Genomic DNA, 19310 nt, shown 5'->3' on the forward strand with positions numbered 1-19310 from the left:
ACATATACAAACACACACACACATTTGGAGGTACACTGAAGATTTCAAATTAAGGGGTCAAATGTATATTATCAACTTACTACTTTCAACATTTGAACCTCAGTTAAGGCCCAAATTTCTTTTTCTTTTAATTTTTTTTTTTTTTTTTTTGTGGTACGTGGGCCTCTCACTGTTGTGGCCTCTCCTGTTGCAGAGCACAGGCTCCGGACGCGCAGGCTCAGCAGCCACGGCTCACGGGCCCAGCCGCTCTGTGGCATGTGGGATCTTCCCGGACCGGGGCACGAACCCATGTCTCCTGCATTGGCAGGCGGACTCTCAACCACTGCGCCACCAGGGAAGCCCTAATTTTTATTTTATACTGGAGTATAGTTGACTAACAATGTTGTGTTAGTTTCAGGTGTACAGCAAAGTGATTCAGTTATACATATACACGTATGTATTCTTTTTCAAATTCTTTACCCATTTAGGTTATTACTGAATATTGAGCAGCCTTCCCTGTTATACGGTAGGTCCTTGTTGGTAATCTATTTTAAGTAGAGCAGTGTGTACGTGTCAACCCCAAACTTGCAATCTATCCCTCCCCCCCACCCTTCCCCCCTCCACTCCCCGCCCCCATAACCATGTTGTTCTCTAAGTCTGTGTCTCTTTCTGTTTTGTAAATAAGTTCATTTGTACCATTTTTTTAGATTCCACATATAAGCGATATCACATGATATCCATGCTGCTGCAAACTAAGGCACAACTTTCTTACTTTTCAAACACTAAGTTGGCATGAAATATGAAAATATAAAAATAGAAATAATTATCACTGAGGAAATCCTTACATTTGATTTCCTAAAGTAAGACAAGCCTTGAAATTTTCTTGTGCATATGATAGGCCTAAATTAAAATCCCAACAGCCCCTGCACATCAAGGTACTCATTTAACAAAAAGATCAAATTAATATTATGGCAGGTCTTAACCTCAGAATTTCCTGAAATGATTGCTTAAAATGTCAACCTTTATTTGCTATTAATACCTTTACATTTGAATATTTATAATTACTTTTTTTTATGTGTAGAATTCTTACTCTTGAGAGTTGGGGCCCTTTTTCAAACCTCTATTCAAGGAAGTACAAAGCAGCTGACTAGTTTTCTTACTAATCTTAAAAAAAAAAAAAGCATTCAACAGGTAAGAGCTCAACTTGACGTTAATGGCAAAGAGCAGTGTTCTCGAGAGTCTACCTTGAGCTTGAAAACCGTACCTTATCCTTGTGATTGGTTTCTGCATTTCCCAAACCCAAACTTCTCAACTGGTCCATGCAAGCCTAGTTAAAATATTCTGTAATTCTTCTATTTCAAGGGAAATTATCTGCAGAGTCCTTTCCAGTCTTTCCATGTTCCCTCTAGTGGGTGGGAGGAACTGAGGGTAGATATGAGAAAGACAGGACAAGAACTCTGTTCTGCCAAAGGGAAGAGAAAGATGATCTGGATTCCCCCTACCCAGTTAGGTATTTTGCATCTGCATGTAACAAACTGAGATACTTACAGTAGGTACAAGACTTGTTTTTTGTCACTGCCATAGTGCAGATGATTTAAACTAAAGTATTAATAGCTTCTTTCTCCCTAACTTTATATGTTATTTAACCAATGCAGAGCAAGATGCTTTAGGATGCTTTTTAAATGTTAAGCTTAATGTGAAAAGTCACTGGAACTTACATACAGTCGGCTCTCTGTAAGGCAGGTTCCACACCTGTGGGTTCAATCAACTGCAGACTGAAAATATTCAGGAAGGGGCTTCCCTGGTGGTCCAGTGGTTAAGAATCCACCTTCCAATGCAGGGGACACAGGTTCCACCCCTGGTCAGGGAACTAAGATCCCACATGCCGCGGGGCAAGTAAGCCCATGTGCCACAACTACTGAGCACGTGGGTCACAACTAGAGAGAGGCCCGTGTGGCACAACGAGGAGTACCATGCCACAACTAAGACCCAACGCAGCCAAAAATAAAATAAATTTTATTTATTTATAAAATATTTGGTAAAAAACAAAAACAACAAAAAAAAACTCAGGAAAATAAATTCCAGAAAACTCCAAAAAGCAAAACTTGAATTTGCTGCATGCCCCAGCAACTACTTACATAGCCTTCACGTTGTGTTATTATAAGTAGTCTAGGAATGACTTACAGAATACAGGAGGATGTGTGTAGATTACAGGTAAATACCATGCCATTTTATATAAAGGACTTGAGCATCCTTGGATTTTGTTATCCTGGGGGGGACACATGGGTAGTGTCCTGGAACCAATTCCCTGCTAATACTAACTACTAAGAGCTGCCTTATTTACATCCCAACTTTATTTTTACTCTGTAGCTAAAGTAACTGCAATATGGCAGGGTTAAAGTCAGTAATTTGGCCTTTACAAAGCACTCAACACTTGCAAATATACTTTTCCAGGTCCTTCCCCCACCTCCTCCACTTACCTCTGATGTAGCATTTTCAAGCTTCTAAATAGTTCAAGAAATTTGTGCTGGAGGAAAAAAAGTGATCCTACAAATATTCCCAGGTACTGTGGGTAGTTGGCCAATTAGTCCAAGGTTAGACAGCATGTTAAATATTGAGCTAAAATCAATCCTTGAGTTTCTGGTTCACTTTCGTTGGATATCCTCTTCAATGGTTCTAAAATTAGTAGTTAATAACCACACTCAGTTGTACAGTGGTCAAGGTTTGTGGGTGAAAAAAAGAATGAAGAGCACTGAGACATTCATTCCATCAACAATGACACCTAATACAGTGCCCCACTGTAACATGGACATAGCAATCACACCATTCTTCTGGTGACCAGGAAGAGACTGGATAAAAGACACCAGAGGAGAACCTCAGGAAGTCCTGAGTGACTCTGGCCGTGAAGGGAGCAATGAGGTTCAAGCACACAAGTTCATGGAGCAAGAAAAACAAAAATCCTCACATCTGCTCCCCAGACCCCATCCTCAAAGGCTAGTATAAAAGTAAGAAAGGGCTGGGTCAGCTTAATAAATTTTCATGTGTCTTTAGTTGCTTTGTTAAAAATAATATGCCTAGAAGCCTGCAGATGAGGTAAAATGTTGTTGAAAAGAGGCATGTTCCACATAGATCTCTCGAGCATTCCTAACACTGCCAAAGCCTCCTTAAATCTTCCGGGAGACAAAACAGTCTCCTAGAGGGAAAAAAGTCTAACAGAGCTGTAGCTGTGATTTGCTTTTATTCCTAGGGTTTTTTCCCCCCCTTAGGTATTTAAAATCATATCAGAAATAAAGATCATACCAAAAATAAATTATTTTTTGTCATATAGTAGAATGTCACTGAACTGAACTTTGCCTAACAACTAGCATAAAGTTGTCGATCCGTCTTGCATTAGCAAAAACGAAAATATGAATAAAAATAAGAAAACGAAACCAAAGAGAAATACTATTAAGAGGAAAAACAAAGACAAAATTCAAATTTACTTTGAAAAATCTGATTTTATTTTCTGAATCAAAAAGAAGTGTATTCATGTTAAATTTAGAATGTTTAACTTTCCATTGATCTCTCAAAATACTTTCCAAATATTGTTGACAGTGCTCAGAACTGTGTAAAAGTTAACATCCAATACCACATTTTTTTTTTCCAATACCACATTTTAAAGAAAAAAGTTTAAATGCAGGACCTATTTCTAAGAAACCCTTCTCAAAGGTCAAGGCATTGGCAATTCTAATTTTAAAAGAAAAGAATTTTAATTATTGGAAATTTAAGTGACAAAGGTTTTCAAGAGCTATATATCAGATCTCTTTTAAAACCGAAAAAAATTTAATTTCTGAGGGACTCATACCTGACAACTCCAATTAAACATGATACTTCCCCACCCCACCCCCAAATTACTAAATGCGTTATTTCACCTTGGAATAGGAAAATTATAAAATGTAATTTAAAAACTATACTCTTTCTATATATTAATACATCATTTTAACTGTCATGTTTGCTAGCAGAATTATAAAATTAAAACCAAATTCTACATTCAAGGGACAAATGACAAATGCTTTCATTGCTTTATTTAAGAGTCTATCCCATTCTTTGTTGTCTTCTACCCCCATATTTTAAAATCATGACCAAAGGTCAGAAGTCAATCCATTTACCTGAAATGAACAACTAGTAGATACTGGTCCTACATCTGTGTCCTTTAACAACTCAGTATTCAAAAGGCTGGGGTGGCGGGGATTTATAAGAACATGACTTAGGAACACTTTAGAATTCCAAAGTGACTCTGATACCCACGTCCCTAAAATCTAACAAACGTTATTCATAGGCTATTCACGTGTACTGAAGCATGTCCAGCATGCAGGCGAACTTCTTTTACTTGTTCAAATTGAGGTAAAACAGACAAAAAATACACAATATTAACAGAAGCTGCATAATTAAAACTAACCTTCTTTTGCTGCTTATTTCATATAAACTGATTTTTAAGTTTCTTCACAAAAAAAGAGATGCTATAGCCAATAACTTCTCCAATTTCAGTCACCCAAAAAAGTACGCTTCTTCTTTCAAAGTCGTTATTAGTAAAGAATGTTTTGAAATGAAGAAAAACATCTTTCTCCAGAATGTGCATTTTGTACTTAGAGTGATACAATTTCTTATTACTTTATTTTTCAAATTTAGAAGGAATTCAAGTCTGGGTACTATCTGATATTTTTTCAGACACCAAGCAATACCAACAGGATTCATAGATATGGTTTCCTGACAGGTAGATCGGCTAACATTTACAAAATACCAACAATTCTTCTTTCAAGCTTAGGATGGCTGAGATTTAGTAGTTATGATTAGTTTTTCAGTACAAATATGCATTTAAATCTTGATTTGTTTTGGCCAACATTTTAAATAGTCAAATTTTACTCCACTTCCAGGTTTTAAATGAAAACATAGCAACAAAAAAAAACTAGTGAAAATTACCCAACTGGCACAAGTCCCATATTTCAATGTTATTTTTAACCCAATAATTATAACCTACTGCCAGTAATTATTTATATGTATCTACTTGTTTTTATTAAATAAGCACTGGTCGGTTATATAAAAGAATTTTGCAAGAATGGTACTTGGCACTGGGTTACCTTAATGCTTCTGGTATTAATAGAAGCACTTAGAAAAATACCAGCTCTTAAGCACTTTTTGTCTGTAATTTAAATTTCCAAAAGCTTTTTTTCAATGTTACTTTTCCATTGGTAGATTCTAGGGAGTCTACTCCCAGCTGATCTGGTTGATTTTAAAAAACAAATAAAAAATCCCTAAGTCACATAATAATGGGACACTACACTTGCTTTTTACAGCATATGGAAATAGTTCCAGGCAGACCAAAAGTAGAAGAAAACCTGCCAAATCAAAGTATTGTAAATAAAGTTCATCTTACGTACCCCAGAGCAGAAAAGCTCAAAAATCAAAAAAATAAAACCAAACCCCCCCCTTTCCTCCACGCAAAACCCCACCCCAAACACTTTAGTTCTGAGCCTACCATTTCCCTAAAATGTTAATACCAGAAGCTTTAAGGTACTTAAAGCTGCAGCAGTAACATAGAAAGCGCCGCACCACAGGGGAAACGCTACAAAGGGTTCAGCAGCCGCCCACTCAGCCCTCACCACCCTACCCCAATAACACATAAAAGCTCCTGTGGAAGTTGTTTTTTCTTATGCTAATAAAGGCATACCACCTAGTGTGCTAAAGACTAAAAACTAGCAGCATTAGAACAGGAAAGTGAAAATAGGAAGGCTACAGGAATGATCTAAATGCCTACTTAGGAGAAACAGAGCAGCAGACAGGATCCTGGCCCTCTAGTGTTTGCAGGGAAGTGGTGGAATTAAGCAGTTAGATTTACCCACATCAACACAAATTTAACAAAACTTCTGCAAGACACCAGAATAAAACCTGACCTTTCCAGTCAAAGGGCACAGAGAGGCCTCATCCATGTCCTGGAGTTGAATGAGTTCAAAGATTGGCAATAAAGGAAAAAAGAAAGCATTAGGGGCGTGATGGGAACCAGCTTCGCAGTTTATCGAACAGTCACCCCAAGTTTCTCCAGCACACGAACACCCTTTTCTTGGTATTCCTGTCGGGTCATCCAGAAGTTGTCTTTGTCCTTCATGATGTCCGCTAGAACTGCGCCACCCAGGAATACCATGTGCTTTCTGCGGGGTGGGTCTTCAATGCGGATTTTGAATTTCTAAAAGAGAAAGAGGAGATGATAAAACGTCACACGCATGGTGCTTTCTGCTTTATGAAAATGACTTTTCTTATATTCTCTTGTTGAATTCTCACAAAGGTCCTGTGATGTAAGTACCTCAGTTAGAGAGAGAAATTTTGTAATTTGCCCAAAACTCACAGCCAGGTCACACATCCATCCCAGTGTGCTTAGAACAGTTGCAATGTACACCTGTGGCCCCATCGTTAACTACACTCCTTGTCACTCTCAAAAGCAGCCTGATTTGAACAATGAATTCCATGTTCGCCCTACCAAGAGCCCAAGTACCAGAGCCCTGTGACAGGTTTCGCACTAATGGGCAAATCACCTGGCCAGCTGTCAAATGAAGAGTTGGGATAAGAGAACTGCTATAGTTTCTTCAAGGTCTCACGCCCCTATGATTGTAGTCCCATGCAATAGAGTAAGCTTTAAGTTCTTTTCTTTTTTTTTTTTATTTTTTATTTTTTTAAGTTCTTTTCTTATAAGCAAAGGTCACTTTCTATTCTCTCAAATTCAAACGAAATGTTCTCAAAATAAACAAGGCCTAATACGGTCAAAATAAATTATGAGGATGTTGGAAAAAATGAACACAGTAACCAAAATTAAAGACAAGCAGGAGCCACTATTAACTGTCTAACAAAGACCTCCATCTGTAGGTCAGTCAACAGCTGAAAGAGAAACCTCAAAATGAAACAGCAGTTTTATTTACAAAGTCACAAATCCCACAAAAAGACTCAAAATAACTATGTCATTCTACATTGTCTTTACATCACATAAATGAACCGTAGGATCTGTCATAACACATGACATAGAAAAACATCTGTTTACTTATTAATTCTGAGGCTAACCTACTGTTCTAACTGTTCTAGTTACTTTTTTACTCTTTGGCAGGGGTCAGCAAACTTTTTCTGCAACGGACCAGAGACTAAGTACTTGAGGCTCTGCAGGTCTCTCTGGCAACACCTAAAGGCAGCCAGAGACAATATGTGACAATAGGTAACATATTATATGACAAAAGAATGGGTCTGGCTGTTTTCCAAAAAACTTTATAAAACAGCCAGGTTTGGTCCAGGGCTATGGTTTGGCAACCCCGCTCTCAGGGACACCTGGCTAGCCCCTGAGGACACCACTGCCCCTGCAGCTTTCTCAACTGGCTGCTATTTCTCTCTCTCACTACCTGCCTAACTCTGGAGGTTGGTAACAATAATTCTTGTTCACTGTTCTCTCCCTCCTCCATGCAACTCCACAGCCACTCAGAAACTCATCCTATCTGACTATTCCATCCACCACCCCTCTTTGCCCAGGGCAGCTACAGATGCCCAGGTTATTCCTCCTCATACCTGCTCTGTGGCACGTGTGCGTGCTCTCTCCACCATGTCCTGACATCATCCTCAGTGATTCTGTCTTTCCCTCACTTGGCAGAACACCAACTCGGGTGATCAACTCTCTTGCTCTGCCCCTGCCTTCAAGCAACTGAACACGTGTCGGAGAAACTCAACATCTAGCTTTAAACGTTACCTCAGCTGAGCCCCTCAGTGCTGCTCGGCAATCCCGTGACATTTCTCTTCTCTCTTGCACTCTGCAAGACACCACTTCACACCTCCTCATCTATCTTATAAACCTCTCCCAGCTCCTTCCTCCTCTCAGAGCCTCCTAACCTGTCTTGTGATTTCACCTTTCCTCCTCCCTTCCCTCAACAATCTATTCACCACCCAGACTTAATGATCCTTTAAACAAGTCAGATCCTACCATCTCTGCACAAGATCCTCCTTCCTCAATAGGAGGAAAGCCAAACTCTTCCCTGTGGCTGAATAAGACTTACATCCTGACTACCTTTCTGAGCTCACCTCCCAGCCCCCGCCCTTGCTTACTCTGCTCCAGCCACTCCTGCACACTCCCACCAACTTGGGGCTCTTCCTGCCTGGAAGATTCTTCCCCCCAGAGAGTCAGGCTGCCCACTGGCTCACTCCGTTCAGGTCTTTGCTCAAAAGTTATCTTATCTCACGGGAGTACTTCTCTGATCACACTACACAAAGGAGCACACCGTCTCCCCCAATCACTGCCCGCTCTCTAGCCCCTAACCTGACTTCTCCATAGTGCTTATTACTACTGATATATTATTCATGGACTAAACGCGGGGATTTTTGGTTTTGTTCACCACTGTTTTGTTTCTCCCACCATCTAGACAAGTGTTTGGCACCTAGAAGGAGTTCAAGAAGCACTTGCTAAATAATCATCTGAGACTGATTTTAAATTATATGTATACTCAAAGTCAGACAAATGAGTGAAGTACTTAGACAACATGGCTCCTTTTGAGTCTTTTAATTTGTTTAATGTATGAGTCCATACACAATTTAAACAATTTGAGTCACAAATAAAAGATGTGACATAGTGTCTCTAATACATACAGCCCTCTGTAGGATGTAATCTCATTACATAAACTGATCAAAGTTGGTGAGATGAACCTCAGAGATTAATTTAGAATTAAACGACTCTTAATTGAGTGCATAGTATGTATAGTATACTTCACACAGTCCAGGGTTTGTAGAAAAAAAATCAATGCCAAATAACCACCAACTGTTACGTACTAGTTTAAAAATTTCTTCCTACTCTACACACCAACAACTACCAATTAAAGTCTGTTTCAAGAGCTATGATAGTTGACGGGGATGCAAAAGAACTGGAGACACGGTGTTGTTTACAATCTGATTGGGGAGATAAGACATATGCAAGAAACAGCCAGAAAATAACTCAGTCAGAAACATGAGACAGTCCAAGAGTAGCACTGAATGCTGACTACATATTAAAAAAACAAGTAAAAAAAAAACAAACCCAAAGGGGTCTTTCTCTCCCCATAGTACAACAGGTTCTTCCCATATACTTACAGACACCTCTGGCTCCAGGCTGTTTGTTACAGATGAACCAAAACATCTGACCCTGGGCCCAGGTGCCTCGATACACTGAATACAGAGGTGCCCCGGCACTAGGACCGCTCTGAGACAAAGCTCATCTTGAACCATTTACCTCTTCCTACCTCTTCAAGGCTATACTAGACTGCATTAGGAATTTGTTTAGAAAGACTTCTTGCTCCCTCTGGTGGCTGTCAAGAGTCACAAACTATTTTACAGGGTTTTAAAAGTATGTTAACAGTTGGATTATTGACTGATACTTACAGAAAGTTTTTCCACATCTCCCTTCAACACTCGTTCTAAGTAAAGCTGTTTAAGCTCTCGTTCCAACCGTGATGGCAGCCCAGGGTACATAGTAGACCCTCCAGAAAGCACAATGTGCTTATAGAATTCAGATCTAGAAAAACACAATAGGTATTCATTAGGGGTTTCAGATTAGGAAAACAGTATCTCAGAGTTGCTTTTATTTACATCAGCCTCAGGTGGCTGCTGGGAGAATTAAATAAAATTCAACATGTAAACCACAAGGCTGAATGTTTGCTATTACTACTGTTAATAGATAATAAACCCTCTTTATATATAAAATTATTAGCATTTTGATAACAATACTTCTAAAGCACATAACATTTTCTTGCAAATGTAATTGAGTCTTTTAGTAATGACCAGTTTACATTACAAACCTGCAGTATTTGGACTGTGCTATCACAGTGCTTCCATGGAGCCACTTAGATGTGGTTGTTTACTATAATTAACCATATTCTACCACGATTCCAGTTCTTGCTTTGCTCCTTTGCTTTGAGGCCGTCAGCCACTATTTTTGGTTAGATTGATGTGCTTGCTTCTTAGAGCAGTCCTCGCTTTCTTCCTTAAATATGCTGTTGGTCATGATACCAGATAATCAAATCTAAAATAACCGCATATGTAGTAAAAGTAACATCATCTGAAGTGAGGGTCTGAGGAACTCTTCTCCTAGTAAAACTCAGGAGCTAAGTCACATCCATTTTGGCCTCATTCAAGCTCACTTCCAGGTTTTTACTTACTTTCAGGTTCTCAAAGGCTCAGGCTATTATAATTCTAGCTTCTAGAAGAAGTTCTGTATTGTATTTAATTGCAGAAGTATGCACATGAGTGTGACATAAACTAAGTTGTTGAGGTATAGCTACATGTGGTAAGTGCCCATGAGCATTTATTTTTATTTTTTAAATTAATTTATTTTTATTTATTTATTTTTGGCTGCACTGGGTCTTCGTTGCTGTGCATGGGCTTTCTCTAGTGGCGAGCAGGGGCTACTCTTCGTTGCAGTACATGGGCTTCTCATTGCGGTGTCTTCTCTGGTTGCCGAGCACAGGCTCTAGGCACGCAGGTTTCAGTAGTTGTGACTCACAGGCTCTAGAGTGCAGGCTCAGTAGTTGTGGCGCACGGACTTAGTTGCTCCGCAGCGTGTGGGATCTTCCCGGACCAGAGCTCGAACCCGTGTCCCCTGCACTGGCAGGAGGATTCTTAACCACTGCGCCACCAGGGAAGCCCCCCATGAGCATTTACATGTATGCTTTCAACACACAGGACATGCAAAACAAAATTTGAGTTGTGCTGCTTTCCAGTGCTAGCAACGTGGAGAGGGTACTGAACCTCACTCCATTGCTTTAGGAACATCAAAACTTTAATCACTACCAACAGGAATGCACTTTGAATATAATTTTGCTATTAGTGATCATTAAATCAAGGGACAAAAGCATCTACCCAATCCCTACCATAAGAATTTATCATAATTATGAAGTCTAGATGAGATTTTTGATCATCTTCCATTAGATTTATAGCTTTTTATAAGCCAACTGCTATTTTTATTAATTTCCATTACCAGCCTGTTCCCCAGCCAGCCCACAAAAATTAGGGGGTTATTTCATTCAGGGTTAAATAAAGAAGTAGGCAAACACTTGCTTAATAAAATGCTTCTGAGTGAATTTCTCAATAACTTGAGTACAAAGGAGAGCTTTCTAAACTATGACTCAAACTCTAGATGCAATAAAAGATTATAAATCTTTTTATATAACTAAATAAAAACAAAATTTTGTATGGCCAAAAACACCATAAGAGACAAATGAAAAATGACAAACTGTCTGCAATAGATATCACAGAGCTAATATAAAAAGAACTTTTTCAAAAACTGAGAGAAAACATTTTTTTTAATTCCATAGAACAGGCAAAAGCCACGAACAGATAATTCACCAGGATAAGATATAAAAATGGCCCTAGACATAGAAAAATATATTCAACTTCAATCTTAAGAGAAACGCAAATTAAAACTACATTAAGATATCATTTCTCACTCATTAGACTTGGCATAAAAGTAAAATGCTGAAAAACTGTGTGAACAAGCTGTTGGGGACACAGGTGCCCTCATATATGACTGGTGGGAAAAAGAAAGGGTACAACTTTCATAGAAGGGAACTGAGCAATAACAAAACCACACACATTTATCCTTCAACCCAACTATTCCCCCCAGACATTTTTTCAGAATATATATGCCCAACAATACAAAGATACAGTGTGCACAAGGTTATTAAATGCAGCATTATCACTGCATTATCACACTGGAAAAAAGAATGCAACTGGAACAAAGAATAAGGACAACCCCTAGGAAGTGGCAGATGTAGAGAACAAACGTGTGGACACCAAGGAGGGAAAGCGGGGGCGGGGCAGGGGATGAATTGGGAGATTAGGACTGACATACATACACACGTGTATAAAACGGATAATAAAAACCTGCCGTATAAAATGAAGGCAGTTTTAGACATTAAAAAAAAAAGCTTGTTTCAAATACATTAAGTGAAAAAAGCAAAGTGCAAAGGAGTATTTACAGTCTGCTACCTTTTGTGCAAGAAAATAAAAAAGAGGGAGGAGGACTAGGGTGAAAGACAAGGGGTGGGGAGAGTAATACTTCTGAGTATACTTTTTTGTATAGTTTTCACTACCTATTCAGAAAACAAAATTAAAGATGAGCCAGGAATATCCTGTGCCACAAAACAGAATGAAGTAGAATGTGCTCAAAAAGAGATGAGGGCACATCAAAGGACACAGCAGCTTGCTTGAAGGGGCTCTCACAGGCGATATCAGGAACAATTTAGCACCAAAATGAAATAAGGCAGTAATAAATTATAATCCACCAAATAAAATCATGAGACCATACTGATAATCAACAAACAAAACAAGGGAGAAAGGAAAAGGACTTCTTTATGCTAGAATGCCAACTAATAAATACAGAATGACAGAATGAGAAAAAAAATCACCTTTTTGCAACCACCACAATAAAAATGGATTTAGGCAAGAATCATCAACAGACGCCAAAAGGGGTGGGGGCCAGAGTTTGATGAGGAACAGGAGATTTACACAGTCTCAAAGTATCTTCCCACAAATTACTTAAAAGTCAGGAAAGGAAAAAAAAAGAAAACGTACACAGTGGAGAAAAAAGGAAACTTCATTAAGAGTTTAACACCAATATCACCAATTCGGAGCAAACAGACATCACTCTGGATGTGATAACCTGAGAAGGACACATCACTTAAGTACTGTTCTAGCCAAAAATGCACAATCTAAATCTAATCATGAGAAAACATTCAAACCCAAATTGTACTCTGCAGGGATATCAATGTCATAAAAGACTGAGGAACTATAATAGATAAAAGGTGACTAAGAGACATGACGACTAAATACAATGTGTGACCTTAGATTTGATCCTTTACTGGAGAAAAGAAAAACTGTATAAAGGACATTATTGGGACAGTGAACAAAACTGAAATACAGATGGTAGATAAAAGTATGTCAGCAATCAATCCCCAGAACTCAATAATGCACTGTGGCTGTAAGAGAACAGCCTCATTCCTAAGAAATACAAAGTGAATATTAAGCAGTAAAGAGGACTTATGCATACAACCTACTCAAATGGCTCAAGAAAGAAAAGAGAGAGAGCACACAAACATGCAGAATGTTAAAATCAGTAAAATGGAAAACTGGATCGTGTATAGGAGTTCTCTATTCTATTCTCGCAACTTTCAACATTTAAACTATTTCAAAGTAAGATTAAAGAGGCACCTGAGACACAATGATATATGCTGTTCAACAACCAGTGTCATCCTATCAGAAACCTGAGTGAGACAACAGACAACTTGGTCATTCTAGCTATTTATATTCCATCTATTTCTTTTCTTTTTTTTTTTTTGCGGTACGCAGGCCTCTCACTGTTGTGGCCTCTCCCATTGCGGAGCACACGCTCCAGACGCGCAGGCTCAGCGGCCATGGCTCACGGGCCCAGGCGCTCCGTGGCATGTGGGATCTTCCCGGACCAGGGCACGAACCCGTGTCCCCTGCATCGGCAGGCGGCCTCTCAACCACTGCACCACCAGGGAAGCCCTATTCCATCTATTTCTGATAAGTAACTTTGAAACAACAATTTCTAATGTACCTGGTATCGATGTCAGCTGCCTGGATTGTGTTAAAAAGCAATTCAGCAACACCTACTCCCTCAACATTGATCAAGTGAGGCTGAAACAAAGCTTCTGGTGCTTCAAATCTCTCTCCCCCAACTTTGATAATGCGGCCATCTGGGAGCTAGAAACCAAGAACAATCAGGTATCAGCAAAAGATTTTAAAAGTTCCTAGTGCTCTTTAGATGTTAGTACTTATAAGCTTATAAACACCTGTTCTAGAACCAAAATCATTATCAGCAATATATTTCTCTGAAAATACATTTTTGAAAAAAGACAAAAAAGGTAAATTAAATACATCAAAATAATTGTTTTTATTATCATGCTATGTTCTGCTTTTAAAATGGTATGTCACGGCCCCAAATAGGAGGAATTTCTTGGAGGATTCGCCAACGCACGAGTGTGTGATGGTCCACTGGTGTGTGCAGGTGAGCACTACAGGTGGCACTGATCGCCCATGGCAATTGGATTTTTGCTGGGGTCAGTGTTGCTCATCATTTTAACACGTTTGTGAGTTTATGGATATTTTTACCATGGAGCACAGACAAATTCAATTAAAAATTTTAAGTAATTTCCTTCACCAAGTAATTACTCTGGGAAACTTTATTATTTTGTCATCAAAACACTTTATATCACGTGTGAAACTTCTGTCAAATCATTTAATCTAAAAAAATTGTATGATTAAGAAAACTTAAAGAATATTGACCTAGACTAATTATTGGGCAATTCTGTTGTATCCTACTTACTAGGTCCTATTAAATTTTAAATGATAATGAATAAATATAATTTTAAGAAAATGAGATTTAAACAACTGGTCAGATACCATTACAACATGACCCTGTGCAGAAAACTCTTAAGTTACATCATGTTTATATTTAATTAAATGAGAAATGTTAAACAAAAACTCCCTCACAATTCACTGAATTGACCTAAGTGACAAGCATGCTTGTATACGCTGGCATTGGACACATTTCTGTACGACATACCAGAATTAGTTTTACATTAACATTTCTAACAGTATATTTGTTTAAAATAACATAATTAAAATAATTATCTTTAGATTCCAAAACTGACTTTCCAATATGACAAAGCATCATGAAGCAAGTTCCTTAAGACATTTACCCCCGTTTGCTATGATTGTTTACAAGTATGTGCAAAGCAATCACTCCAAAATTATCTTTTTATAAATCACATCAATGTCTCTAAAACAAAATTTACCCTTAAATAAACTTTAAAACCCAAACTTGAAATCACCCCAAGATACATGGAAAAACTTCACATGGCACACTACTGTTACCAAAACCTCTGTACCTGGCCCTTCCAGCCTCTGATGGCGTGGCTCTTCTCAAAGCTCTATTTGCAGGCCAGCCTGGGGTCACCGACCCTAGGAACTACCTCTTGGAACTGTTAAAACTGTATGCTTCCCATTTCTTTGCACCAAATCTTACCCTTTCCTTTATTTGTCCACTCTTATCCCTCTTCATTTACTCATCAGTTCACTGTTTATTTGTTGCATGTATTTTTGTAACCTACCTCAAACTCTCTGAGAAAGGAGAATAAATAAATAAAATATGTCTTACACTTCTAGTTCCCTTATCCTCTGCCTCATGACACTTTCTTCCAAAGTCAGGCAGGTGACAAATTATAAATCTAGGGTAACTGCCAAGAAGGCTTCAGGAAAGAATCCCCAGAGCAAATCTGGAGATCATTAAGTTGCAAAGTATTGACTTATTGACTATTTGGATCAGTATCTTCTAAAATTAAACAATATAACTTATAAAAATTTATAATTATTTTTTTCTTTCTTTTTGATTTATTTAGTTTTGGCTGCGTTGGGTCTTCACTGCTGTGTGCGGGCTTTCTCTAGCTGCGGCGAGCGGGGGCTACTCTTTGTTGCGGTGTGCGGGCTTCTCATTGCGGTGGCTTCTCTTGTTGCAGAGCACGGGCTCTAGGCGCACGGGCTTCAGTAGTTCTGGCACAAGCTCAGTAGTTGTGGCTCAAGGCTTTAGCTGCTCCACGGCACGTGGCATCTTCCCGGACCAGGGCTCGAACCCACGTCCCCTGCATTGGCAGGTGGATTCTTAACCGCTGTGCCACCAGGGAAGTCCCTATTCATTTATTTTTGTTTTTGTTTTCTTTTGGCTGTACCATGTGGCATACACGATCTTTAGTTCCCCGTCCAGGGATCAAACCCATGCCCCCTGCAGTGGAAGCGCAGTCTTTTTTTTTTTTTCCAATTTTTAAAAAAATAATTTTTATCGGAGTACAGTTGATTTACAATGCTGTGTTAGCTTCAGGTGTACAGCAAAGTGAACCAGTTATACATATACATATACCTACTCTTTTTTAGACTCTCTTACCATATAGGTCATTACAGAGTACTGAATAGAGTAGCCTATGCTATGTAGTAAGTCCATATTAGTTACCTATTTTATATATAGTAGTGTGTATATGTCAATCCCAATTTCCCAATTTATCCCTCCCCCACCTTATCCCCTGGTAACCGTTTTTCTTTTTTTTTTAAAATATCTCTATTGGCGTATAATTGTTTTACAATGTTGTATTAGTTTCTGCTGTACAACGAAGTGAATCAGCTATATGTATACATATATCCCCATATCCCCTCCCTCTTGATCCTCCCTCCCACCCTCCCTATCCCACTCCTCTAGGTCATCACAAAGCATCCAGCTGATCTCCTTGTGCTATGCAGCAGCTTCCCACTAGCCATCCATATGGAAGCACGGAGTCTTAACTGCTAGACCACCAGGGAAGTCCCTATAATTATTTTTTAAATGACTATTATGTACACATTTGTGATAGGTTGAGTTTACATGAATCAAATGGTTTAAGAATACTTGCTTTTATTGCCTATCACTCAATTTCATTTTAATAACTACTAGATCCTAGCAGCACCAATGACATATTGGACCTTACAATTCTTAGTTGCAGGGGATGCCCTGTTCATTGTAGGATGTTTAACAGCCTTCCTGCAAAGCTGTAACAACCAAAAAATGTCTCCAGATGCATTGATCAAAGATGCAATGTGGAAGTACTTTATACCCAGATGAATGACAGACTTAAAGACAGCAATACATTAAAAATTCAGGGAGGATCAACTCCCCTAGTGTAAACTATAACTAGGTTCTAAGTCTCATCAGTTTCAATTTCAAGTTAACATTTGTTTTGAACATCTCATTAAGAAAATACTAAGTCAGGAAGACTGCCACCTACTGAATTATAAAAGCCATCCTATAGGATGACCACTTCCCAAAGTATCTCAGAACACCAGCCCCATGAAATGCTGAGGAATTACTGCAGTCATGTACAAATCAGCATATCAAAGGCTCTGAGAAGTCCTTTAATAAAGTGAAATCAACTCTCTCCCAAACTTACCTGAAAATGTAGCCCCCATTTTAATTTTTGTGAAATACCTATTAACATCTCACAGAAATAACATTACGTGAAACCCATCCTGAAAAAATGCTATTCCAGGTACTAGAATCTCAAAATAATATCTCACATCTAACTGCATCCTAAAGTAGAAAAGCAATACATGATTCTTGCCTTATTTCATGTTATACGGTATCCTAAAATAATTAAATCATAGAATCATAATGTAGAAAGACATTAAAGATCACACATATACATATTATAACAACCCAAACCAAAAATACTGGATTCCAAGAAAACCTCCTTAAGCATACACCAATAGCCAAAGTTGTCCATTTTAAAACCACATATATATTATACACTGGAAATACTTACTGTGTAAGATTCAACTAATACTGTAGTTTCTAAGGCCAGTTTCTGCTCTTGCTCAATATTATACCCCACATAACACAATTTTTCTTTAATCATGCGAACTGTTTCAAAATCAGCAGAATGGTTGAAGGCGTAGCCCCGCAACAGAAGCAGCTGGTACAAAAAAATAGCAGTAAATCCACAAGTAATCTGAATGAGTTCAACTCTGCAAAAGCGATTAATGCTCTCTAAATATGTCACATCAATACCAAATGCAATGGGCAGTGAAGCCTTAGCTCTTACTATTTCAGAAATGGGAATATTACTTGCCATAATAGGATTTATATTTCAGTTTCACAGAGAGACAGAATTAACAGTTCATGAATAATAAATGGCCAAAATGAGCAAAATATCTATTAATAAATAATATTTTACACTGGACTCCTGTAATTCTGCAATTTGCTCAGTCAATACCGTATTCATGAAATACCCCAGGTCTTAACAAAGTTTTATCCCTAACTTCTATTATGTCTGACACATATTAGATGGGCAATAGCATTTGTTAAAAAAAAAAAAAACCCACATAATATGCATCATAAACAACATTTTCATATAAAAACTTAAGAAAACAAATCCCCTTATCTTTGTGCTTATGTTCAAAAGAAATCCCTTGGGCACTCCTTTGGTAGTCACCTTCGAGTAGAATTTTGGCTTAGAATGAGAGTATTATAATTCTCATTAACAATCTTATTATTACTTTAAATGAGATTAAAGGAACCCAATGTCAAGGTGAAGACTTAATGCAACCTAATTTATTGCACAGATTTCATCCTAGAACAGTCTCTTCACAGCAGCACCAATGACATATCGGACCTTACAATTCTTAGTTGCAGGGGATGCCCTGTTAATTGTAGGATGTTTAGCAGCCTTCCTGCAAAGCTGTAACAACCAAAAAATGTCTCCAGACACTGCAAAATGTCCCTGGGGGGTAGCATTATCCCCAACTGAGAGCCACTGACTGACCTGGAGAGAATACACTAACTACAGAATTCTGGTACAGACAACATTCTAAACCTTTTTTTTCCACATTACAAAAAACCCACATGCCTCCAAATAGTGGCCTTATATACTTTATCCAGCAATGTTTTAAAGAAAATTATAACTAATTATATTCACAAGTACACTTTATCATCCACCTGTTCAAAGGAAGGTCTTATGGCAGAAAGGTTGCCTAGGTTGTTCAAGGAAGTTTTAGAGTCTTCCTCCATCTTTGAAATACCTCTCTACCCATTCCTTGGGAATAGTAAATATAATTATGTAATGATGAACTCTCATTAGTATACAAGAGATCACGTGTGTGAATCTCATGGATTTTATATGAATAATGAACTGGGCCACTCCTCTGGTGGTGCAGATTAGCTAGAATCCTGAGATGATACATTTAATTTTGTGTTAAGTTGGTACACACAAAACTACAAAATCTAATTCTATGATATATTTTTTTTTTTTGCTTACCTTGATAAGATATCTGGTAATATCCCTCCCAGCAATATCCAGTCTCCTGGTAAGGTGAGGGAGAGAAAAGCCTTCATACACTGGGCAAATGTGAGTCACACCATCTCCAGAGTCCACCACTACTCCAGTTAATAAGCCTGTGGAAGAGCAATGAGGTTGTAAATAAAAAGCCAAATCAGAAAAATCAAAGCCAGCAAATTTCAAATATTGGTAAAGAAACCAAACTAGAAACGTCACCAACCAGAATGGTCTAAAAGCCAGCATTTCTTTATTATTTGCTTATTTTGCAGCTTATTTCGAACACACAGACACTAAAGTCAGTGTTCTCTCACATGCCTCCTGTGAGACTTTTAGTCTAATTAATCATGGGCTACCCCAGGAGATAGCCCTAGGACTATTTTTCAGACCTAGGACTGAAAAATACAACATGGTCTTTATTTTTCCTTC

General features: G+C 38.3%; 1 protein-coding gene across 1 annotated transcript in view; it reads right to left on the minus strand.

The window, feature by feature from the left end:
* Positions 1-3456: 3456 nt before the first annotated feature.
* Positions 3457-19310, minus strand: part of ACTR2 (actin related protein 2) — a 35329-nt gene continuing 19475 nt past the window's right edge. The window contains exons 5-9 of the mRNA XM_029232016.1: positions 18864-19000; positions 17373-17522; positions 13586-13731; positions 9391-9523; positions 3457-6199 (exon numbers count right to left, since the gene is read on the minus strand). Of these exons, the coding sequence (XP_029087849.1) occupies positions 6029-6199; positions 9391-9523; positions 13586-13731; positions 17373-17522; positions 18864-19000 (737 nt within the window). The 3' untranslated portion in view covers positions 3457-6028. The remainder of the gene's footprint in view (positions 6200-9390; positions 9524-13585; positions 13732-17372; positions 17523-18863; positions 19001-19310) is intronic.

The sequence above is a fragment of the Monodon monoceros genome, unplaced genomic scaffold (genome assembly GCF_005190385.1).
Source record: "Monodon monoceros isolate NGI ecotype Baffin Bay Population unplaced genomic scaffold, NGI_Narwhal_1 Super_Scaffold_19, whole genome shotgun sequence".
Lineage (NCBI taxonomy): Eukaryota > Metazoa > Chordata > Mammalia > Artiodactyla > Monodontidae > Monodon > Monodon monoceros.